General features: G+C 34.9%; 2 protein-coding genes across 4 annotated transcripts; one reads left to right on the top strand and one right to left on the bottom strand.

The window, feature by feature from the left end:
• Positions 1-220: 220 nt before the first annotated feature.
• On the top strand, positions 221-6,592 carry LOC105172013 (putative transcription factor PosF21). Of its 2 annotated transcripts, none has more exons than XM_011093337.3 (5): positions 221-364; positions 897-1,782; positions 4,808-4,940; positions 5,494-5,578; positions 5,937-6,592. In XM_011093337.3, the coding sequence occupies exons 2-5, from the start codon at positions 1,076-1,078 to the stop codon at positions 6,314-6,316; spliced, it is 1,305 nt and encodes a 434-aa protein (XP_011091639.2). In that variant the 5' UTR covers positions 221-364; positions 897-1,075; the 3' UTR covers positions 6,317-6,592. The 2 variants fall into 2 exon arrangements, with proteins under 2 accessions (XP_011091639.2, XP_011091638.2); XM_011093336.3 differs by having other exon boundaries at positions 221-497.
• Positions 6,593-9,293: 2,701 nt separating this feature from the next.
• On the bottom strand, positions 9,294-22,626 carry ETFQO (electron-transfer flavoprotein:ubiquinone oxidoreductase). 2 transcript variants are annotated; one of them, XM_020697452.2, is made up of 18 exons: positions 22,028-22,626; positions 20,708-20,784; positions 19,787-19,893; positions 19,098-19,179; positions 18,916-19,024; positions 18,360-18,406; positions 18,178-18,252; positions 17,474-17,590; positions 15,831-15,899; positions 13,063-13,155; positions 12,759-12,861; positions 11,470-11,594; positions 11,143-11,192; positions 10,986-11,052; positions 10,615-10,694; positions 10,240-10,386; positions 10,084-10,150; positions 9,294-9,640 (listed from the first exon to the last, which is right to left on the bottom strand). In XM_020697452.2, exons 1-18 carry the CDS (start codon positions 22,482-22,484, stop codon positions 9,557-9,559), a joined length of 1,956 nt encoding a protein of 651 aa, XP_020553111.1. In that variant the 5' UTR covers positions 22,485-22,626; the 3' UTR covers positions 9,294-9,556. The 2 variants fall into 2 exon arrangements, with proteins under 2 accessions (XP_020553111.1, XP_011091641.1); XM_011093339.3 differs by having other exon boundaries at positions 10,240-10,368; positions 22,028-22,625.
• Between the last annotated feature and the right edge of the window lie 2,106 nt (positions 22,627-24,732).

Raw genomic sequence — 24,732 nt, 5'->3', positions numbered from 1 at the left:
TTAGCTCATAAATTTTAAGAAAAGTGAAAAGAAAAAGTGCAAATAATTAAGTAATATCATTTTTAATTACTAAGAGTGCATTTCTTGAAATTGTTTTTTTTTCTCAAAAAAGAATAAAAATAAATATTAATAAATGTATTTAGGGCCCATTGGCCATACCATACCCGAGTGGCAGTGGATGAGTCCTCACCTCCATCATTTATTTAATTGCCTTCCTTTTCATTTACACACACAAGACACACTGATAGACACATCTTTATGTGTCTCTCTGTGTGTATGTATATATAATATAAATATATATATATGTATTCATCGTCTCTTTGAAGCTTCGTAATGTCTCTCTCCATGGCGCTGACCATGTGATGTACGTGATGCGTCTGCTCTATTCGCATGTGAAAAAGCTGTTGGGTTCTTTCAATTCCTCTCTTTAGAGATCTAATCTCAAGGCCCAGTGGGGAAAGAGAGGAAAATTTTGAAAATATAAATAATCTTTACCTGTAAGCACTTTTCTGTGTTTTTATTCCTTTTTGGGTTTTTTTGTTGTTTTTTTATATTCCTTCTGTCCCATTGTTCTTTTTTTATTTTTTGATTTTGTCGATGTGTCTGTGAGTTGTATGTGTGCATGCCGTGTGGTCTTTTGAGTTCTAATTTTTTTGATGTGTTTTTGTATTTATTTGAATTTATTGTTTGCGTTATGATTTCTTCTGTGTGTTTGAAGCTCATTGAATAATCGGATCTTTGTTGGTGTTCCGTGATTGTTGTTTTGGGGTTTTCTTCATTTCTTTGTGGCGTTTGCGACTTTGTGGGTATTCCTCTCTAGGGTTTGAGTCTCAGCGCGTTTTTAATTGGAAGTCAGAACATATTTATTTTTTAAATTTAATTTTTTCCTTGTTTAGGTACTTTCATCAATAACACATTTGGCAGAACTAAAAGATAGGAGGATCCTTTTGATGAAATTTCAAGGAGTCTAAGTTTTAGGGTTTCGCTCATTCTGGGTTTGCTTGAACGTTAGGTGCCCTTCTAGAGGGTAAAAGCATTGGGGTCTGGAGAATATAGGTTTTGGAGATTGTGATTGATGGATAAGGATAAGTCTCATCATGGCAGTGGGAGTTTGCTACCTCCATCGGGGAGGTACTCCGTTTTCTCGCCACCCAATAGTAGCTATGGAGTCAAGTCGGAGCAATCAGGACCATCGAATTTGCCTCCTTTGGGGCCAGGCAGTTCATCGGAGCAGGGTCATTTTGGTCATGGTTTGCAGTCCGACTCTAGCCGATTTAGTCATGATATAAGCCGGATGCCCGACAATCCGCCCAAGAATTTGGGCCACCGACGTGCTCATTCTGAGATTCTTACCCTTCCAGATGATATTAGTTTTGATAGTGATCTAGGTGTTGTGGGCGGATTCGATGGGCCATCTTTTTCCGATGAAACAGAGGAGGACTTGCTCTCGATGTATCTTGATATGGATAAGTTCAATTCAACTTCAGCAACTTCTTCATTCCAAGTGGGTGAGTCGTCTGCTTCTTTAGCAGCGGATCCAGGTTCTTCATCTGCTCCTGGATCAGCATTACCCAACCAATCAGCTGATAATGTAGCTCAAGCTGTAAGTGAGAAGCCAAGAATTAGGCATCAGCATAGCCAGTCCATGGATGGGTCGACTACAATCAAACCGGAGATGCTCATGTCAGGTGCAGAGGAACCATCCCAAGCTGATTCTAAGAAAGCCATGTCTGCCGCTAAGCTTGCTGAACTTGCTCTAATTGATCCAAAGCGTGCCAAGAGGTAACATTTTCATGCTGACATATGATTGTATTAATGTATCTTTGTTGGCTTTTAAGTCTTGACTTTAACATTGACTTATAACCTGATGGATCAAGCACAGCATTGTTTTCTTCCCTTCTGCATGTCAATCCTCAAACATAAAACGCGAACTTGACAAACTTTCATAGCATTCTGAGTACCAGTCTATTTCTTTAACTAATTTCCTCCTATTTTTCATTCAATGATCAAAACTTCGGAGGCAGTGATGGGCTTTTTGCTTTTCATCAAGGTTCAAATCTAGATTGGTGTACTTCTTGCTTGGTTGTGTATGAAATACCTCCCTAATCAATTTTGATGTGTAGAGAGTAATCACAGCTTGCATAGACATTCGCTTCTTTCCATTTAACTTTTTCCTTGTGGCAAATTCTGTGGGTTGTTTTATTTGAGTATGCCTGCTTGATATTCACTAATAACAGTTTCTAATGTTGTTCTTGCTGATATTAATCTGTTAAAAAAAATCATTTAAAATGTGAACTGACAAAAATTTTGCAGAAAAGTCTTCTGTGCCTGGAGTGTAGGAAACAGAAATAGCTATAATTGTGGTACGCATGTTTGGCTTGTCTTATGACACTTGTAAACGTTGTCTTTATCCATGCTCTGATATCCAGTATTCTGTGCTGAGTTTTATGATTGGATAGGAGACATTAACTACGGTTAGGCATGCACTCTAGGTTATTTGCTATGGTCTTTCGAACATGCAGGACATATCCTTAGAGTCTTTATGTAACAGTTAAGCGGATTTTGACAGATTGTTTTGACCAGAGAAAAATGCATCCTTCTATACACTAATTATTTCAATAAGACCATCAGTGATTACAGTAGGACTCTAGGCTGTGGAATGTAAGAGCAATTTACATATGGATATAAGGTCGCATAGCATGCAAGATCCATGATGTATCATTGTGAAAAATTTAAAGACCAGAGAAAAAACTTGAAATCAATGGATTATTCTTTCTACATTCATAGTATTACATAATTGCTTCTATTTTTCCCCCTTAACCTAAAGTAATTAAAGATAAATACTAGTAAAGATGTGTGCTCTGGTGATATGAGCAGCTTCAGCTTTCTATTCATACATGTAGTAATTTCAATTATTTTCTTGTTTATGACTCATGCTTTTCTTCAAGCCCTATGTCAATTTTCAATATGTAACTTGAGCTAGATCTTTTATGTCTGCTTCATCTTTAGCAGACATTTTCATTCAAACTTGATTCTTTAATGCAACTAAACTTGTGGTTCAGTTCAAAGCAGTAGATACATGAGATTGAAAGAATACATTCATGATTTCTTATAATGTTTCATAAGGAGGATGTGTTAGTGAAGCGAAGTCTTCAAGTAATTTTCCTTAATGATTCATTTTCTGATTTGGATGAAGTTATGCGTATGAGATGTGTCTGCTAAGATGTTCTGGATTTGCCTGAATCTAGATATGGGGACCTTTATGGTTGCCTGTGGATGATGTTTCTGCGTTGTTTTCAAATTATTTTTCATTTTTGAAGAAAGTGGAAGCAACTTGCTGTGACACCGAAGCAAGTTATAGTCGAAACAAGTGTCATTTTATTTTGTGTAATGATATTTTAGGATCTTGTTCACATGAAAATTTTTGTACCTGCTACTTATTGTGTTTGAGTTACCTTCATTATGTATGTTGGAGTGCTCCTCGTCTTTCCCTTTACTATCATGCCTTATATTGCTGAATGCAGTAAAAGTTGGTTTAGCATTTCTTGCAAATTGTACTACTTAATGATAGCTATGCATTTCACATGCCAATGATTGGCGACATGTTAGACTTTCAGTTGTAATTCTTTGTGAGTTGTCACAAAAGGACAATAGTCATCAATCTGAATGTGTTTCACTCTTACGCATTCTCCTCCTCTCTCTTTCTCAGCACTTCCTGTGTTCTGGCATCAGGATTGTTCTTGCCATGCTTTGTGGTTATGTGATCTCATCCAATTCAACTCTTTATTGACTATCTCATGTTAAATGTGATAAAAATTGTGATGATCTAGTGCGTTGTTTACTTCAGAGGATTATTTCAAGTGATTAATACCCCAATACCCTCTAGTCCCATTTTGTTTTTAATTTTATAATGCCGAATTGAGCCCACTATTCCAACCTTCCTTACCAGGCCAAATAAGTTTACACTCTATGCTACAGTTCTTCCCCATTTAACTGACACAGGACAGAAAGATAGAAGGGAAAATGAAGAAGCGACCCCAGTCCTGATTGATGTGTTTCTTCACTTGGTTGTTCTTGATAATCCAATCTGCACCGAAAACAAAAAAAAAAAAGAGCATCAAGTTTCAGTAGTCATCAATAGAAGGAAAAAAGATTAATAAAAAGATATTCTGTCAGCGAGTTGGACGAAGCTACTAGTCAATGGGTTGCTGTGCAGGTGATCTTGCCGACCGGTGTACTATTTTTCTTTTACGAACCCTTATTCCAGTGAATTTGCTCTGAAGCTCAAAACATAAAAGTGAAGATACTCTTCTGTACGTTTCAGCCTGCTGGAGAAGAAATGAAGGATGGGACGGTAGCTCCAAGATATTTTTCCAAGAGGACAAAATAGTAAATCGTTTTGGCCTAGTTGAGGGTGTATGTGTGATTTCCATGTTGGTCCAACGCCACCTCAAGAGGTAGGATAGCCCAATCCCACCTCTTGAGGTGGGTCAACAATAGTGGTACGGTGCTGGGCTCGTCCAATTATTCTGGGCCCAACTCCAAAAAAGTAAACATTGGACTAGTCTAGATGTTAACCCAATCGAGGCTAGTCCATCCTTGCCATTATTTAAATTTTAATTTGGTTTTGGTTCCTTCCATGTTTCCGAAACATTTGCTTTGTTCTATCCCTGGCTTTTAGTACATATATCACCTCATTAGAATATCGTTGAGAAAATTAGAGCACATTGTTTAGTTGATTTGTTCCCCCATCCCCTCCGTGTTACTTTGTTCTCTCACATCCATGCCTAATGTGCCTTGTAAACAGGATTTGGGCAAATAGGCAGTCAGCGGCAAGGTCAAAGGAAAGGAAGATGAGGTATATAGCTGAGCTGGAGAGGAAAGTCCAGACTTTGCAAACAGAAGCAACTTCCTTGTCTGCTCAGTTGACCTTACTGCAGGTGATTTTTAAACATTTTCTTATCTGACTACTTATTCTATATGGTCAGTGGCCTCAATTAACAACCTCCATCCTAACTTCCAAAAGAAAATAAGAAGAGTAGATACATTCTCACAAAGAGGCATATCAAATTAGACTGCAGCTCTACCTCTAAACATAAAGGGGTTGTTTAATAATGTCATAATGGAAAGAGAAGAAACAACAGAAAGAAGGGCTAGATGAAGAAGCTGCGTGAAGTTAGAGATAGACCCTTGATTTCTTGGGATTGTAGGAACGCACTACTGAAAAATTATGTCTGCTCCCTGTTGGGAGAAACATGAACTCTTTTTACCCACATGACTTGTAGCATTTTTTGTTCTTCAGGAACAGAACAAAGTTGGCGTGGCTGAAATAATGAAATTTCATATGCTTTCAGTTTTATATTCCTATTTAGTGACGAGATCATGCTCTTTTTTCTTGTTAGCCATATTTTTCTTTTAATTCTTTTCTTTAGCTACTTTATACCTGAATTATCAAAGCATTATGTTGATTGTTTTTTGTATTTTCCTCAACAGAGGGATACAAATGGTCTTACAGCTGAAAATAGTGAACTCAAACTACGGTTGCAAACGATGGAACAACAAGTGCACTTGCAAGATGGTAAAAATCTATCCTCAACTGCATCTGCAAGACCTTTTCCTCACTTTCCATTTATTGCACGCTTTCAGCCACTTGGTCTGCTAGGAATAGTTGAAACCAACAGAATGTTTCTAGGAAACTTATGGCATCGTCCTGACTTGATAAATTAAGGGAAGTAACTGGAATTGTGTGCTCCCAATTAAAGAATAGAGTGTTGGTGAAGCTTATCACTATCTTGATCATCTGTGTTAAGTAGGAATCTGAGTAGCAGTTTTTAACAAGCCTGATGTGCGATTGATCTATGGTTTGATATCTACAGTCTTTTTTCTTCTTATAAAAAGCCGCTAACTAATTTTCTTTTTAAAATCCTGAAACACAGCATTGAATGATGCACTGAAAGAAGAAATCCAGCATCTTAAGGTGCTCACTGGTCAAACAATTGCAAATGGTGGAGCTATGATGAATTTTCCCACATCATATGGATCCAGCCAACAATATTATGCAAACAACCATGCGGTACACACATTATTAACAGCTCAACAATTGCAGCAGCTCCAGATCCATTCTCAGAAGCAGCAGCAGCAGCAGCATCAGTTTCAACAGCATCAGCTCCACCAGTTTCAGCAGCAACAGTTGCAGCACCAGCAGCCACAATCCTCAATGCAGCAGCAGGAACCCACTGGGGACATGAAGCTTAAGAATTCTATGTCGCCTTCTGTTCAGAAAGATCTCTCTTCTGATGCATCTTCTAAGGATTAGGCGCAGAAACAGGCATGTGTTTTGGATGTTGAAGGTTGGTCGTATATGCCCCGAATCTTAAACTTGGTAGGGTGGTGGTGTCGCAGCATTCGGTAACTTTTGGTTAGTCCATTTAGGTAAAAAACTATATAGTATGGGATTCACTAGGCAGTTCATTGAATTTTAGTTGTGGTTAAATTGTTAAGGTTGATTGTTCAGTTGCTCCCATCTAGAATGTCAGGTTCTTTTGTTGCACTACTGTGTTTAGTGGTAGAACTGTTCTGCTTCTCCTCTTCATCATCATCTTCTTCTTCTTCCTCCCTCCCCCCCCCCCCCCCCCCTCCCTCAATTTTTTTGTGTGAAAAGGTGACAAAAATTGTCCAATATTAACATAAAATTGATTAGTCAAAGTTCTTGGTTTTGGATTTTCTTTCGTAAGCAATTTTATAAAATTGATCATTCTGTTTTCTAATATTGCTATTTTTTAATTTTATTTTAATTTTGGAACATTATTGCTGTAATTTATTTTCTTTTGTTATTATAGTTGAAACGTTTCTCATTTTTAGTTTACTGATGTTGAATCTTTATAAACTAATTATTTATTTAGCTTAATTATTTGAAATTGTATTTCACTATCAGTTGTTTAAAATATATTTTAAACTTGTTGTTGCAATATTGGTTTTACATTCTTCTCAATTTTTTACTTTGGTACGTTAATGTATACAATATTATTGTCTTTGTATTGTAATTTTTGGTTTTATACTTTTAGTTCGATTTTCTAATTTTATTCACAAGAGTCTCAAGTGACTTTGTTTAATCTTTCATTTAAATTAATATGCCTTGTTTTTATAGCTTAATTTATCTTGTCACGTTTGTTGTTATATATGTTCCTATTGATTATATATAGTGCATTTAAAAGTTCGTTTGATTCAAATGAGAAAAGAAAAAATGAAAGGGGAAGGGGAAGTGAAAAGCTAAAAGGAGAAGGAAAGAACAATAGTTTTTTTTTCAACTTGTTTGGTGAGATTGGAAGGGAAAGAAATTTCAAATATTTTTGTTTATTTGATACGAGAAAATAGATTGAGAAGCAAACTTATTTTTTGTAACTTTACTAATTAACATTATACTAAAATAATTTTTAGTATATAAAACATAAAAGTCATATTAATAAAAAATATTAATCAAACAAGAATAAGAATACTTTTATTAAAAAAATAGGATAAATTATAACGACGTCTTTTGAGGTTTAGCACAATTATAAATACTCCATCAGCGTTTCGAAAATTACAAATACTCTCTGATGCTTGATGAAATTATGTAATTCGTGGATGGAGGTATGAAATTGTTGACTTTGCCCTTACAATATTTTTTATTTTTTTAAAATTAAAACTTATAAAAAAATCAAATTGGGTGGATGGAAAAATTTATTACTTTAGTCCCTTAAATTTATAAAATTATCAAAGTAGTTCTTTTGTAGAAAGAAAATTATTTTTTTTTATATTTTTATATGGTATGATGTTATTGTCTTGTATGAAAACAGAAAAACATTGAACTTTTGTAAACATAATATTAACATATTGTTTAACTTAAAATAATTTTTTTTTTAATTTTAAAAAGTGACAAAAAATATCAAAGTTATAAATACATTTATTAAATTTATCTAATCTAAAAATATTTTTAAAAAATCTAACTTGGTTTTTTTAATCTTAGGAGTTAAAGATATGTCTATAAATTAAATTTTAACAATGTTATTAAATATTAATAGTTATGATTTTGAAGAAAAAGTTGGTGGAATGTACTTTTAATTAGATTTTTGGTGGATTTCAAATATATATAGAATTCATTTTAAGAGGTTTTCTATAAAATGGGATTATATATTTAGAAAACCTCTTAAAATGAATTTTATATACATGAAATCCACCAAAGAATCTAATTAAAAGTTATAATCTACCTACTTTTTGTTTGAAAACACCGATATTTGATAGACAATTGTTAAGGTTTAACTTTTTTAAATTTATCTTTAACTCTTAAAATAAAAAATTTACTGACTTAGATTTTTTTATTATATTTTCATATTAGATAAATTTTATAAAATTTATTCATAATTTTGTTTTTGTTTAACTATTAAAAAAAAGAGACTGTTTATTTTAAGTTAAGCAATATATTGTTATTATGTTTACAAGAGTTCAAAGTTTTCATTATTCACATAAGATAATTACAACATATCAGCATAAAAAATATAAAAAAGTTAATTTTTCGTGTAAAAAAGGATTAATTTCATAATTTTATGAACTTAAGGGACTAAGTGATAAAATCAAACTTATTGATCATCTACCCTCCAAAGATTCAAAATTCTGCCACATTTTCTCTGAAAAATGGTAAGAGGGACCAAATTGAGACAAAAATTAAAATTTAAGGATGCTAAAGTCAAGAAATAAACTCGAGGGATTAAAATCATTCTAAACAAAAACTTAAAAAATCAAATATAATATTTACTGTTATCTTTTCAAACTCGTACATAAAACATACATCATAAAAAAATCTGTGCTTAACTTACATAAATTAATAATATTTCTTTCACTAGCATATGTTTAATACTAATATATTATCTATAAATATTTTTTTTAAAAAAATTGTTTTTTAGTGCAAAATTATATATTTACTTAGCAGTCTATTTCATTTGGACTATTGCTGGTTTTTAAAAAAAAGTATTTTTTAGTTCAAAATTATGAAATTTACATGGCAGACTATCAAATTTGAATTATTGTTTTTGAAAAGATTGTCCGGAATTTTCTTTTTCAAATTTTAAGTTGATCTATATATATGATATGATATGATATTGAGTAGTAATTAAAAATTTTATTTATTCAAACAAGATTTATTTAAAAATATAAAAGAAACCAACCTTTAGAAACTCATTTTATTTATTTTATAAATTTATAATTACATCTAAATTAATTTATCACATTTAATAAAATAAACATACAATAAGTAAACATTTTTCTGTTAATGAAACTCTAATATTGCTGTTAAATTTTCAGAGTCGGGCGAATTAGGATTAACCTTACAAGAAACGGTACTTCCAAAGTCTCAAGAACTTAAAAAAAAAATAGTGAGATATCTTCATCGTACCCACCCAGTTTATTGTATTTTATTGGGTCTGAGAGTATACAAATAACAACGATGAGTATTTGTTGAGTCCGAGGTATCATAATACCCACCCAGTTACAGTAACAGCTGCAGGGATGAAGTTTATCTACACTACATGATTGTGTAGGCAGGGCCGCCACCACCTTCTGGCACTGTCCACTTTATATTCTGTTTTGGGTCCTTTATATCACAAGCCTGGACAAGTACACAAAGTTAACCTCACCAACTCCATATATACATACATATATATATATAATTGGGAAAAATATGCTGCATAATAATCCATCAAGCTTTCCAGTTTATGTTGATTTGGATAGTCTGATGGATTATTATTTTTACATTGGCTAGCTTACATCGACAATCCTTGAAATTAGGTCTAATTACACAAATATCAAATGTCCTTTACGGAATTACAAGTATACCCCCCGAGGGGTGTTGACATAGTTCACCTTAAGGGGTATACTTGCTAAAAATTTCCACTCAAGTGTTCGTATAATTACAACTATGACCTCAGGGAGTATAGTGGCATTGTGCAAAGGGACAGGAAATTTTTGTGTGATTAGACCTAATTTTAGGAGGTGTCTCTGTATTCTAATTGCATACAGCATACATGAAAGAAGTCCAGCAGAGTCTTGTACCTTGCAATGCAGGCAATTTTGGGCATTGATTTGCAGCTTCAGATGACCACTTTCGTCTGCTACATACCTATTATTGATGCATGGATCATAAACGAAAACCAGTTATCAGTGAAGCCAAATTTCATGGTAGTTTGATCATAGACGAAGTATACATACTCATAGACACGTGCTGGGCAATATCTTGATTCAGGTCCAGCATACACGGGTACGTTAACTAGTTCAGGGATTTTGGGGTCCCTCAAGCGAAGGTGAGCTGGTTGGTCATGATCGTGATTTGTATTGCTCCTAAAAGACAATGAGAAACTACATTATATCAGAAGAGAGTTTAAATGTTATTTCTACAAGTCTCCTATTTCTGTTGAGAATTTCACAAATGGGTCAGTTAGTACTAAATCCAGGAAAAACAATTCTTCTCCATGGTTTCAAAAACCTGGAGATGTACACAACATAAGTGATTCCAAAGAAAAAATGCAGTTCAGATGCTACAGATAGAAAACGAGAGAGAGGGAGAGGGAGAGGGAGAGAGAGTACCGGTACAAAGAGGTTGGCACGTCAAAAGATATAACACCATCAGGCTTTGGGTAGTCGATTGGCCTGAATAATTGTGCTTCCTGGAAATTTTACACATCAATTGGCATCCTGAATAATAGTGAATACAAGTTTATCCTAGGAAGTAGCCCAAGGAGCTTCTTGTTAACACTAGTTTTCATATTAGTTTCAGCTATCCTGCTACAGTTACAGTGAAATCTAGATAGATTGACTGACTATCTTTCATGCTTGATTCTCACAGTTCTCGACTTTCCTTAATTTTAACTACTATCACATTGCTACATGGCATAGATAGAGAATCTAAAGTTAAATGTGATATATAGTTTTTTAATTTCTTGACCATAAATTCTTACAGCAGTTGCCTCGTGATCGGGTCTTCCATGCTTCAACGTCCATGGAGATCTCCCCTTCAATATATAACTGGTAGAGGAAGCATAAACTATTTGGTAAACCTGGAGCCAAAAGCTACTATAAAATTTAAGGAACATTCCGTTTCAGCATTTGACTTACTGCTCTAGTGCACTTAGCGCTAAACCAGGGAAGAAGCCATACTCAAACGCCTGCAATATAACAGGAATGTGTTACTATGGGGAAGTTGCTATGAAAGGCTTTATTTTACATATATACGAGATATTCAAGTGAGATAAAGTGATATTCTACCTACCAAGCAGTATGTTTCAACTTTCTACACACACAAAACCATAGCCAAAGCATACATATCAGGTTGGGCGATTGCTAGGCAGCAGGACTTTATACAGAAATTTGCTTCCTTGTGTAATAAACAAATACAAGTAAGAAATTTTACAAAGCAAGCAATAAATCAATGGCAGCACTCACTGGACGATAATTTCTTGCACTGTGAAGTTCTTTCCATATCCACGAACTTTTTAAACTGTCCCAGAAGGCCTCTAGTGGTGAGCCTTCATGTAGTGTACGGAATACAGATTCAGCCGCTAGCATTCCTGAGACAGATCAATTATGTATCTTTTGTGTAAACTTAGATGGACAACTATGTTGTTCCTTTAAATCAATCTAAAACAGCTCAAGAAATTGAACATCAGACAGCTATCTCTTAAACATTGAACCCCTTAAAGTGGTTGCAAATGTAATTCCTGCATGTGTCAGTTACCATGTCCTAGAGTCCCATACATGTATCCTTTGTGTCCTTTGAGCACTAGAAAACAAACCATGTGGCTGGCGCACATTCTGAGATTAGAGTTTTTCATCCATCGTTTCATTTTTATTTCCAAGCAAACAATCAACAAACTACCAAAATTGACTAAGTAAACACTATATGAAATTGTGCTAACATCCAAATAAGCATGATGAGTTAAGCAACGTTAGAAGAACTTCATAAGTTATAATAATGGGCATGCCTCCAGCAACATTGGATGTTTATATGTTCTTGAAATAGGTAAAACGCTCTTCTCTTATCAAATATGGCTGAACAAAACAGAAAGCAGAGTGACAACCATACGGGTAAGAAGATGGATTTCTTTTTTCCCCTAAACATCATGATTAATGAGCGGAAGTCTTTGGAAATTTGACTAACAAGCAAACGGTGTAAGTTTTCACATGTTAGCATTGCTAATACAAAATAATGTAGAAGCTCGAGCCAACCCAACACCAAATAACTAAGCTAAACACTAAAGCAAAGATCAATATTCCACAGCATAGTGATAGCTTGCTTTGTATGGAGAAAAAGTACATCCATGTCCATAGAGAAACTTATCAACAAGTCATTTTTCTCTTTTACTGCAAAATTTTGCTTTCGTTGCAGTTCACATTTCCAGAGGCAAATTAAAACCTCGTTTAATGTCCAAACCCGATAAACTGCTTCAGTTAACACAAATAAAATCACTACAAATATGTACTGCTAATAAAAAAAAAGTCGTGCTCCATCAAACAAGTATTACTTATCTCCTTGAGTCTAGGAAGCAAGCAAGACACTGCCAGAAGGAGTCAATATGGGAACCTTTCATTATCACTGGATTTCAAGCTTGATGAAAGACGTACGTAATTACAAATATTTTAGTTTTGGTTCCAACTTCTCATAATGCTTTTCCCAGACAACTTCAAGTAACAATTAACAAAAATTTAACATAATTATTCTTAGAGAGTGATACCTGATTTCATAGCAGTATGTGATCCTTTAATTTTAGGTACATTTAGGAAGCCGGCTGAACATCCAATGATTGCTCCACCAGGGAAAACTGGATACGGTATAGACTGAAATTTAACTAACATCATATTTTATTTGAATAGATTTAATCACATCAATGCATGCAGGGAAGCTAGTACTTGAGTAATGTCAGGAACTTTTATGCAAGTAACGACCAGAAAAAGCTATGGAATGCTTCTCCATTCTATTTCTCTTTCCTAAATAGTTATAACTTCTAAAACTGAAGGAGAAAGAGATTCTTGATTCACCTGGTAACCACCTTCATTCAAAGTGCGAGCACCATATTCAAGGACAGTGCCCCCTTCAAGCAGAGGACTGATGGCAGGGTGATGCTTAAATCTCTGAAAAGAGGAAGGCGAAAAAATAAAGATGAGTACCATCTGAAGGAGCTATATAGGCATTAATATTCTCTTTCGTTAAAGGCAGGTAACATAAAGCTAACCACAGATGCTTAGAATTTCGGTGATATATTGAAGGTTTTAAACAAAATAGAGGCACAGCCGCACAGGGATGCAACAGCAGCAGTGTTGCTGGACAGAAGATAAAGCACATAGAAGAGACGCAATTATACAGACCCTAGAAGAGTAGAATAATGCCCTTTAATTATTAACATATAAAAAGTTAATAAAAACCAAAAATTAAAAAAATTTACAAAGAACCAGCTTGTGTCGATATACTACATTCATTAATTTAAATACTCAATAATTCATACCACTTCAAAGCAATTCCCTTAACTGGCATGGATTATCAGATCAGTAACTTCGATATACTTTAAGGCATCACTCTGGATGCAAGCTTTTGTTCCAGTGATTAAATAATTAGAATTAAGCATGGGATTGAGTCTTTATGCTCAGTACTATAACATAAGGTCATGGAAGTAATTCCACATTACTTAAGATAATTGAGTAATTAACATTTCATATTTGATAGGATAAAGTTTATTGATATTAAGGGTGGGGCTGGAGGTCCGTGGGGGAAGAACATTCTATATAATTATTTGCATCGCTCCGCCAACATATGGACTTTCAGAAAATCATTAGATTTCTTGTTATTGCAATAGCTTTATAAGTTAATAGAGAAGTGTGGAATCCCCCATCTTATTTAAAAGCTTAAGCTCAAAAGAACTATTTAATATTTAATATTCCAAAACACACTACGAGTGGTGGTATTCTTTTCTATGAAGCCAAGCATGTGAAATTCTTTCATATAAATATGCAGCAATGAGATTTGAACTCAGAAAATCTTGTTTCGCATGGTTCCAATACTATATTGAATGACTACCTGATCTAAAAGTTTACGCTTTAGAGAGGGGAACCATTCGATATTCTCTAACAAGAAGGATTCTATGCTCTTGCTTTCTAACTTGCTGAATTACATGTATATGGCAATCCAATGATGAAATCATGTCTCACATTCGAAACTCTATATATATCCCAATTAGAAGCAGCATATCTTTTACATACTTTATTGAACTATATATTTATGTAAAAAACAATTATTTATGCAGTATAAATGATAATTTTGGGTATACACTTGTATAAACAAAATTCAATACTGCAGTAACCAGATAGAACTAAAATCCAATTTTTTAAAGTTAGAATAGGGTCGGAATTGTTCCTTTGTAGGAGCTCCCTCCATTATGTCTAGACATTCATTGAGTCTCACAAGTTTGCTTGATTCAAAACCACACAACTTCAAAATCAATCACTCTAGCCAGAAAAGGTTTCATAAAGAGTGATTGGGCTTGGTAGCATGCATGGAAGGAAGAATATTGGAAAAAGGACCGAGCAAGCACTAAAAATTCCTTCCCCAAGGATGGATAGGAAGGAAACCTTCGGGCGGTGTTTTGGTATCACTTAGGGAGTGGAAATAAAATCACTTCAGTTGTTTGTTACAACAATAAAAATCAAAGCAAAGGAGACATTTTTCGAAGTCATTTCAACCCAATCTCTCCTCAAGATGCACAGTAGGCCGAGCTGGGGTGGCTCGCCCAGGACCGGATTAAACCAATGAAAAGTGGACTGGTTTGGCCCAAGCCTGCCTAGGAGGATCCGGCCGGTCCCATGTATTGATACATAGGACCAGCCCAGCCCGAGACCCCTTGGTCATAGCCCGGGCCTGCTGGGCCATCTTTTTCTAATAATAATGCATGGCATATAATTTTTATGTTATTCTTCTAAATTGACTATTTTAGTAATTTTTTTTATAATTTTGAAACTTTAAAAAATTCTATCTTTATTATTCTACTTCTAAGTTCTTAGTACTTTAATTCATTAATACTGTTTGTTTATTTTTTCAAAGTTTATTTTAAATCCTTTTTGGATTTATTATCATATAAGGCTACTATTGTAAGCTTGTTAGTCAAATTATTACTGAAGTTCGTTATATAGTCTTAAGTATTATGTTTTCTAGTTATAATTTTTTGTGTGATTGAATTTATTATCTATTTATTTCATAATACAACCATAAATTTAAGGAATTGTTCAAAAAAAAAACCTCAATTTCATTAAATAAAAGCACATCCAGGCCTGATTTGGTCCTATGTATAAAAATGGACCCAATTGGGGCACATTTAAAGGACTAGGAGTCTACGACTACCCTAAGACCAGCCATAAATAGTAGTGGGCCAGTCCTGGGCAGGCTTTTCCAAGCTGGTCCATGCCGATCTTGGGTCAGCCAGGCCTTGACTTTCTCCTCTTAGACAAGATTGGGGGGATTGAATTTCTATGTGGAGGAGGGATTAATTCGTCCCTTTCCTTGCCCCTTCATTTCCTATCAAACAAGGGAAGAACCTTGCACCCCTTCTATAATACCTCCACTTCCCAATACATCCTACGAAATACACTCTAAAGTCTATGGACATTCTGGAACGTTTAGAAGTAAAAAGATCGACAGAACAACGGAAAAAGGACTTTGATGAAAGATCAGCGAGCCTGCTACAGACAGATTCGTCCAGGTTGTAGGTCACAGGTGCAGAAATAAGAAAAAATGGAAACTAGGAAGACTTCAGATTTACCTGAAACTCTTCATACGGATTCAAGAAAGGATTGTGATAATTCAATGCAACAACAAATCCAACAGCCACCTGTAGAGGGAAAAGAAAAAATGCAGCAAAGTATATTAAAGCTAATTATTTTTTACCAATATAGAAGCTATTTATCTGTCACACAAACAAATGAAAAAACCATGCCAGAAGACACATAAATTAATGGTTGGTTGACCTCATTTACAAAAAATACTTAGATATCACGTCAGAAAATATGCAAACGTGGACCTAAAGAAGCAACTCTTGGAAACAGTTAACAAGCTTCCAAATCCTCTTCAGATTTATAATAACTCAATATAGTCTGATTGAAAGCAAATTCTTACAAAGTGAAATATTTCCACACCCTAGTTTGGAAATAAAGAACTGCTACAGGATGTGCTATTTTTTCCAACACTAGACAAAAATGGATGTCAATTAAGTATATGGCATTCTTGTATCCCGTGGAAATGAATAAACAAACAGCTAAATTCCCTATTTCAACAGTTATTCCACATTGCAAGTTATTTGGTTCATATTGATGGATGAGTCCTTGGGTCGGTCACCTTTCTCTTCAATAATTACCATGCAAGGTGTCAATTGCATGGTAAGGAAGCAGTCAATTTAATATTTCATACAATTTGGAAACTATCATGTTCCATTAGCAAACATCATAAAAAGAATGGAATCTAAACCAAGTCTGTGCACCATGTGACTTGAAATTGCATGCAAATTTTATTAAGGATATGCATCCAAACATCATAAGCATAGGATCTCTAAATGAGAGAGAGATTCTTAATATTTTCACTTATCTTGTAGGCTTAATGTCCAATCTAAATCAACTTGCAATATGTATGCATGCAGCTTCAGTTTCAGCAGTCCTGAATGACCCAAACATCTATAACATCCACTCCGTTGTAGTTACGTGATCAATTATACATGCCTCATTATATTTATGTCCTTAGAAGAGCCAAACATTCCACATTTTGAACCCTAAACTTTGGCGGATGTCTCCCACAAAATATTCACTGCTAATGGGTGTATGCAGCAAAGTTAGAGGTCCACACATAGGCCATCAAGTACAAGTTAACTCAAGAGCCACTGATACGCAATGTGATCATTAACTCGCCAGCCCTCTTCCCTTTTCAGATTGAAACACTTCAACGAATTAGATCAACAATCTACTATAGATGTTATTCTATTAACTATGCTGGTAGATAATCTAGGAGTTCCATATTAGGGGGCTCAGGAAGCAGTGGTTGATTGATTGAAGGTGGATTGGTGACCTGTCGACTTCCAACTTCCTCTCCCCAGTAAGGCATTCATGGTCACTGAATATCCTAACTGGAAGAGGAGTACAACCTTGCTCTGAGCCAAAACTAATTTTAACTTGCATGAGATAGGGGCTGGCATTTTCTGTTAAACTGAAAACATGATTCCATGGTGCTCTTCCAAATTTTCTAGACAGTGGAGTATATTTTATCCCTACTGGTATACTCAGCTTTGAATAATTTACCAGATAACCTAACCTTTAAAATACTTTTAAGTTAAAGAAATCTCCCAAATAAAACACAATTTTGGATATCTCAATGACAAGCGTCATTAATTTGGAACATTCATGTAGTAACAAGAAATACCTGCCTATCTTTCATATGATACAAGAAAGAACCTCCATAAGTCCTGGAATCAAGTGGCCAACCTAATGTATGAAGCACAGAGCCCGCTTGATGCTTGTCTGCACTAACTTCCCAGACCTGAAAATGAATAGTTCAGGACTAAGGTCCATTATGATGGATCAAAATAAAAGGAAGAAGTAAAGGAAGCTTCTAGCACAAAAGATAACCTATTAAAGTAATTGAGGAGCATCCACAGAAAGAATCATTAGAAACCACTTGCAATTCTAATTATTAGACTCATCCATGCACTTTCTGGTATTTCAAGAAATATACAAATAAGATATGACTAATTCACTTCTTAGCTTTTAATTTAGATTAATATGCCTACACTACGCCTTTATTTTCTGCCAAATGGAAAAGAAAACAGCTGAGAGAATGAAAAATAAAAGGAGAGAGGAACAACATATAAGAAGATCTTACGCATAAGAGGCATCATTCTTTTTCACATGTAGAAAAGTTCAAAAGGATTTTATAACTATAAATTGTTCCAACACTAGAAACCAGCTGAGGGTGCATCTAAGGATGTTTATTTAATATATAAACAGAAAGATAAGCAGTGTAAGAAAAATAAATGAGAAGCTTGTGAAACCAAAAACCAACACACCAGGAATGCGCAGAGTGTACAAGGAAAAAAAGCTCCCTCAGATAAGATGCTTCAAGTGTACCTCTTTAATTCCTAAAGCATATGTCTGATGTTGCCCCTGCCCTTGCTCCCGCAAGTTGAATTTTCTGATTACTTCCTTCGCAGAATCACATGAATTTCAAATTAATCCATAGTTTCTAAATCAAACTTGGTCTGCAAAGAACCTTTATTGATGCAATATGCAATAGGTCAATTTCTAAAAACCTCAGATAGAGATCCTCGACAGCCTTCTGCAAACAGCGTCACACGTCCTGCATTAGCCATGAAATAGTGCTTAATGAATAGAAACAACCATTCATTCAGTTCAAACCACTTTGGCAAATGGTGATATCATTTTTCTTTTTCTTACACTCTACTGCCAGCTCTATCCCACCCCAACCCCAACCTGCCCTAGACAAGAAAAAATCCCTCTCTTCAGATAGGCCTCTGGTTCTTAGAACCATGGTCAAGTCATAAGGAATAAAGATACATATGGCTACCGAAAGTCACTAGATGTAGACTGTAGTAAAGGTAACAGAGGATGATCCGAACAAGTAGTTACACTGGTCATTTCGGCTGCAAATTGTGGATGAGATAATTACAAATAAATAGAAAAGGCCCATTGAAAAATGATTAGCCAGATGCACTATAATAGCAATATTTCCATTATTATAACCCGTACATGGTCCCCAAAATTCGAAAATCTGCAGTTGAATGCATCCTTTACTCAAATACCCATATGAAATCAAACACGAAGATTGTGTTATGGAGTAAGACTTGCCCTTCAATTCCACTCCAGGTTGAAAATTGTCTTTTTTAGAGCCATCTTTAGCAACTCCCATATCATTGGTTGCAATGCCAATTACCTTGTCAGTTGTGTCATATAGTATCTGAAAGTAAACAACAAATGAGAGAGAATTATTCATAAAAATTACACAAGTGAACTAGTATAATTGAAAATACCTCACTAGCTGCAAACCCTGGGTATATCTCAACTCCTAATTCTTCAGCCTTCAGACCCAACCAGCGCACTAACTGACTCAAACTGCAAAAGTATATCTACATAATTATAATGTGAGGAAGAGTCACATTTCCTAATATAATATGCACATGTGGTGCATAATTCTAAACATAAGTGTGTTCTTACATGTATTTCATTAATATTGGATGTGAACAGAAAGGCATATGATTCACAATCATGCAGCTCTAAGTGAAAGAATTTCTAAATAGTGGCGAGTGAAGGACATTCTAGAGTGATTCTAGAGTGGCAAGCAAAAGAAGCCAAATACTTCTTCAGGAAATTCCGTGAAGAAATATGGGTGGGGATGAGGATTGGGCAACAACAACATGTGTTTGAAAATCCTTTTGAGCCAAAACCATCACATTTAATCCACCTGAGGCAGCACGGTTGAACAAATTGAAGGACACAGAACCGCAGGTTTCATTTGAATCAGAACTAGTAACAAGATACAGCTGAATAAAACTAGAGAAAGTTTTAGCAGTTAGCACCATTATAAATGGGTCTCCCTTCTGATACAGAATAGTACAGGTTTCCATTGTATCATATCACCACAAACACAATTAAAATATGACTATGGTAAAAAAGATCTTGAACCGCTGTTTGTTTAAGAAAGGCATAGAAGATATATCACCTTATGACATAGTTTCCTCTGTTATTGAATGGAGATGGACATGGGAAAGCACGAGTCTTCGAAAGTAACCAAAACTTATCAGAAGAAACAGGAACGTGGATGGGTGCCTGTAAATGTTGTTGATAAAAGAAAAATCAATCTAAAGCATGACAACAAAGAAGAAAGGAGAGAATTTTAAGCATAGGTGAAAATGTAAAAGGAACATTGTCTAAGAAATCATAAGATGACTTTTCACTTCCACTAATACCAAATTTTTCGTAGCTTTTTGTCATTAGCAACATTTAGTATAGAAGATACAATATTTATCATGGGTTATGTTGGTGCATCCTCTCAAATGATGCTTCACCATCTGGAAGAGGCTGTTCGGTTATATTCATTGAAATGCTAATGTGGATAGTCTATTATACAACATCATAGTATGAGCATACTTATGTTCTTGGGATACAACAATAAATGAATTCAATGCCTATAGCATACATAAACCAAATGAATTGACAAGAAATGAAAGAGTATTCAAGACATCGATCTTATGCTTCACACATGAAAGCCACAGACAAACCAATGACAATTAGTTGTGTTAGCCTCCATGGACACAGACTTTTAATTTTGTGTTTTTCAAGTTCAAGTAACAATTCTCATGGGGCCAGGGGTCTTGATCCTAATCATTGCAAGGTTTTCACAAAAGTTCTTTAAGTGACTCATATGCTTGAAAACTAACTCTACCAACAAGGTCAATATGTTAAAAATTATCACATAGCACAATTGTCAAGCTTTAACAGGTTTCTCGTAAGAGAAGTATTAAATTCATTATCAAAAACAGAGCATACATATTCAAGCTAGAGTTTTGTATGGACACTGAAAGCATTATGCCAAAACAACCTTTTTAATTTGCAAGAGGAGAAAGGAACTACATAAACAAACCTCCTCCTGTTTCCAATTTGGCAGAAGTTCGTTTAATGCTCGAGGCTCAAAGACATTCCCTGATAGTATATGAGCACCTAAGAAACGAAATCACAAACAAAGCTTCAGTAGTTTGTGGCTTAGGATTCTATAAGAAGGAAGCAGTAACAAAGAACAGGCATAAAGTACTATGCTGAAGTAGATTAGAAGCAGCAAGTCCTGAGGGGTTTTAGAAACAAATATAGCTTCATCTTCTAGCCTTAGGCATTCCTTTAACAGGATTACTTGACTGCTCATGACAATTTTGATAATCTATCCCAAATCCAAGCAATTCATTGTTCATCAATTTTCTCTTTGCATTTGTAACTGTGGATGTTAGTAAAATACTTTTATTCAGTTCGACAAAACATCTCGACAGACTTTAGAGATCAAAAGCACATACCGCCTCACAAAGATAAGATAATTATACATAAAAGGAATGTCGGAATTGTTTGGTGTGTATGGTATAGTGATAACTCTGACCAAATTAACATGTCGTCAAAGTTCTTGCTCAGACAAAGATATAGATTTCCACGAATCTGTTTCTGAATCCGTAATTATCAGAAATATGCCAATTCGCTTTGAGAAACCAAGATTATGTGAGGTTATAAGAAGATAAATTACTGTATATAGAGTAAGCCATACTGGATTTTTCATCTTCCAGGCCTAGGCCCTACTATAACTTGCCTCGATTACTGAAAATCTCTAAATCTCACAATGAATTTATGTTTTGAATAGCACAGTTATGAATGACTTCCGAACTGAGTCATATTCACCAAGTTGGTCAACTTCAATTTGTTTATGTTTATGTTTTCATTTTCTATTAATTATGTATAGGTTTTCGTGTAAAATAAGTATATGTTTGGATTAGTTAATGAGTTCGTGCTTTATATTGGACTATGGTGTCAACTTAATCTATTTCTAATAAGGATACGTATAAATATAAACAGACGTGTTTTCACTTTAACTGTCGTTTCAAAAGCTCAGCTGAAAATGAAAACATAAACAAGCAAACTTTCTTAACTGGAAATATATTTCAGTTGATTTTTTAGCTAACCATGAAATTATCCACAACAGAAACCTACAAGACCAAAAAACTACCCTTACTGGCAAACATTGAAGAAGTTATTGCTGAACAGAATCCTATAATGTCATTGATCAAGTTAGAATACAAGAAAAACTCAAAAACACACTCAACTAATCATTATTCATTAACTCAAATTTTCAAATGCCAATTCAAGCAAACCATACAGCTCCATTTGCATAATCAACAGCAATAAAAAGGAGCAACATAAAACTTACCTACTTCAGCTCCCTTCTCGACAACACAGACTGACAAATCAACATCCTTTTCTCTGCACAGTTGCTTCAACCTTATAGCTGCTGATAGCCCAGCAGGCCCCGCCCCAACAATCACCACATCATAATTCAGAGACTCTCTGCTCACTGGTTCGCCACTGAAACTCCTCGCTCCAGCAACCAAACCCTGAGCCCTCCAAAACCCACATCCGTTCCCACCAAAGTCAGCAATTTTTGCAGGATTTCTTGAATACCCAGATGAGAAAAACCCATTTCTGTTTCGGCTCAAAGGTTCAGTGCTTGTTGAATTTCTGAAGCACGAGGAAGAGTATAGATTCTTTACACTCGACTGAGAGCTATCAGATGGAGAGTGAAGAGGTGGAAACTGAATCGCAATTGAATAAGATAGTAAGGATTTTGATGATTTGGACTTGGAAGAGGAAGAGATGAGTCCGCGCATGATTTGGAGAGAGTTTTGATGCTTATTTACAGTTGATTTTCATAGAGAATAGAGTCCGGGAGAAAGCATTACCTCCTTGTTTGCTATAGCTCATAAATGTGCAAGAATACATTGAGGGTGGCAATTAGACCCGTACACGACATGACTCGCTTCGAACTCGATCTTAATAGGGCGGGTTCAGATCCAAAAAATATTATCTAAGATGGTAACGGGTTCTAAAAATTAGTAGAACTTGATCGGGTAAATGGTAAGTAAAATTTTAATTATATTTTTCTTTTACTTTATTGTGATAGAATAAATATTAATAAAATAATATATTTTTTATTTGTTTATTATTAGATACTTGTTCAATAGTTGAAAAAATTAAAAAATTATCTAATAATTCTTGACTAGGAAGAAGATGAATGATGATGTTGTATTCATTTTGATTTGAGAATTTATTTCTAGATTTGAATATTTGAGGGACAAATTTATTTGTAACTGATATATCAAATTTTTCTTTTATATTTGTACAACAAATAAACAATAAAAATATAATTAGGTTCATCGAGTTAGACCCGTCCCGACGAATTTTGTACCGAAGCGAGGCGTGGTGGGGTTTAAAAAAATCGGGACAGGGGAAGTCTCGGATCCGTCCAAAGTTGGTCGCGACGGATCCTAAATCCATCCAAATCCACCCAGAACCCACCAGTTGCCACCCCTAAATACATATATGTTTGTAAATTACAAGAAAAGAAAAGTGTTATCTCCTATTTTAATGACTTCAACTTTTGGATGATTTTTAATATATAGTTTATATGTATGTGTGATTCTTCAAAATTATTGATAATTTTTTTTACTATTTAATAAGTATATACAAAATTACAAATTAGTATTATATTTATAAAGAAGTGATGATAAAAAAAAAAAAGAGCTAAACACTAACTCAGTAACACATTACCTTGGGTCATCCAACATCCCATTGTTCCCAAACCTAAACTGCTGCCTAGCCATTTCTATCACCTCCTCAGCTTGCATAGAAGTTCCTTCAAAAGTCTTCAAGTTTCTATTAGACCACAAGCTCCAGCAGACCGCCACTACCATCTCAAATTCTCTCCTTTCAACACGAAGATGAATTCCTTGGATCCAGGCCTCTGCATCCCGTTCAGTAGGTTGTACTAGTCTCCACGACACCCTAGAGATCGCCCACAAGAGCCTGGCAAATGGGCACTTCGCAAGAGCGTGCATTGTGTCTTCCACAGAACAGCTGCATAATGGATAGCTATCATCCAGCCGCACTTCCCTGTTATTTAGATTCGTTGTTCGGCAGAAAATCAATGTATTGTCAGCAAAAAGATGGTGGGAGACCCAAGGTGCATGCCGAGAGACTGTGACACCTTGGATAACCCCTATGGATTCTGCTTGGCGTACAAGATGGCTCAAAACCTCTGTACAAAACAAGAAGAGACACGGAGACAGAGGGTTGCTCTAACGAATGCCCCTTGCTTGACTATAGAAACGCAGAATGAACAAACAACAGAAGGATCATCTGCAGCCACAAACCCCACAACTACACCTCCATCTACTATAAGTTCTATTAATAGTTATTCCTAATTTTTATTCTTTTCTGGAACTACTTCTAATTCCTTTATTTCTTTCTTTTTCTTTTTTTTAAATTTACCGCAAAAAATTGATTATCAAGGACCTAGAAATGTTGCTTTGATGGGAAACACTGCTGGAGAAAAACCATGAGGACATGAAAATAAGCAGAAGAAACAAAATGACATTAATTTTCCAAATTTTAGAAAAAATCAAGGAGAGGTCCAAGAAAAGACATGCAGGTGGCTATGAAAGTATGTAAAATTTGGTGGATTTGAATGTTTTGTATGTTGGCTATCAAAACTTGGGATTAACAGTTTTTTTGGATGTTGTATTTGAATGTTCTTTGACAAATTTGTTGTTGTTTTTTGGCCGATAATGCATATTGTAATGCTATTGTATGTAATTTTTATGGTATTATTGTATTTTGAGCACACAACAGCCTGAAAACTGAAGGAACTGAGGTGATTTATTTTTTGCACAAGTTACTTATTTTTACAGTTTTTTTTAACAGGGAGTTTTAAATTTTTGGTCCATTTTGTGGAAACTTTTATGTGTTTTTACAATGTATAGAAAAGAAAATTCCAGCATTAATTTAATGGCATCCCAAAACAAAACTATTTGCAAAATTTGGAAACTGAAATAACATTACTGTAGGGAGAGTCCCCTC

This window comes from Sesamum indicum, linkage group LG10 (assembly GCF_026168435.1).
Source record: "Sesamum indicum cultivar Baizhima isolate 11 linkage group LG10, ASM2616843v1, whole genome shotgun sequence".
In the NCBI taxonomy this organism is placed as follows: domain Eukaryota; kingdom Viridiplantae; phylum Streptophyta; class Magnoliopsida; order Lamiales; family Pedaliaceae; genus Sesamum; species Sesamum indicum.
Note: the sequence above shows the minus strand (reverse complement) of the source record. Positions and strands in the feature narration are given on the sequence as shown.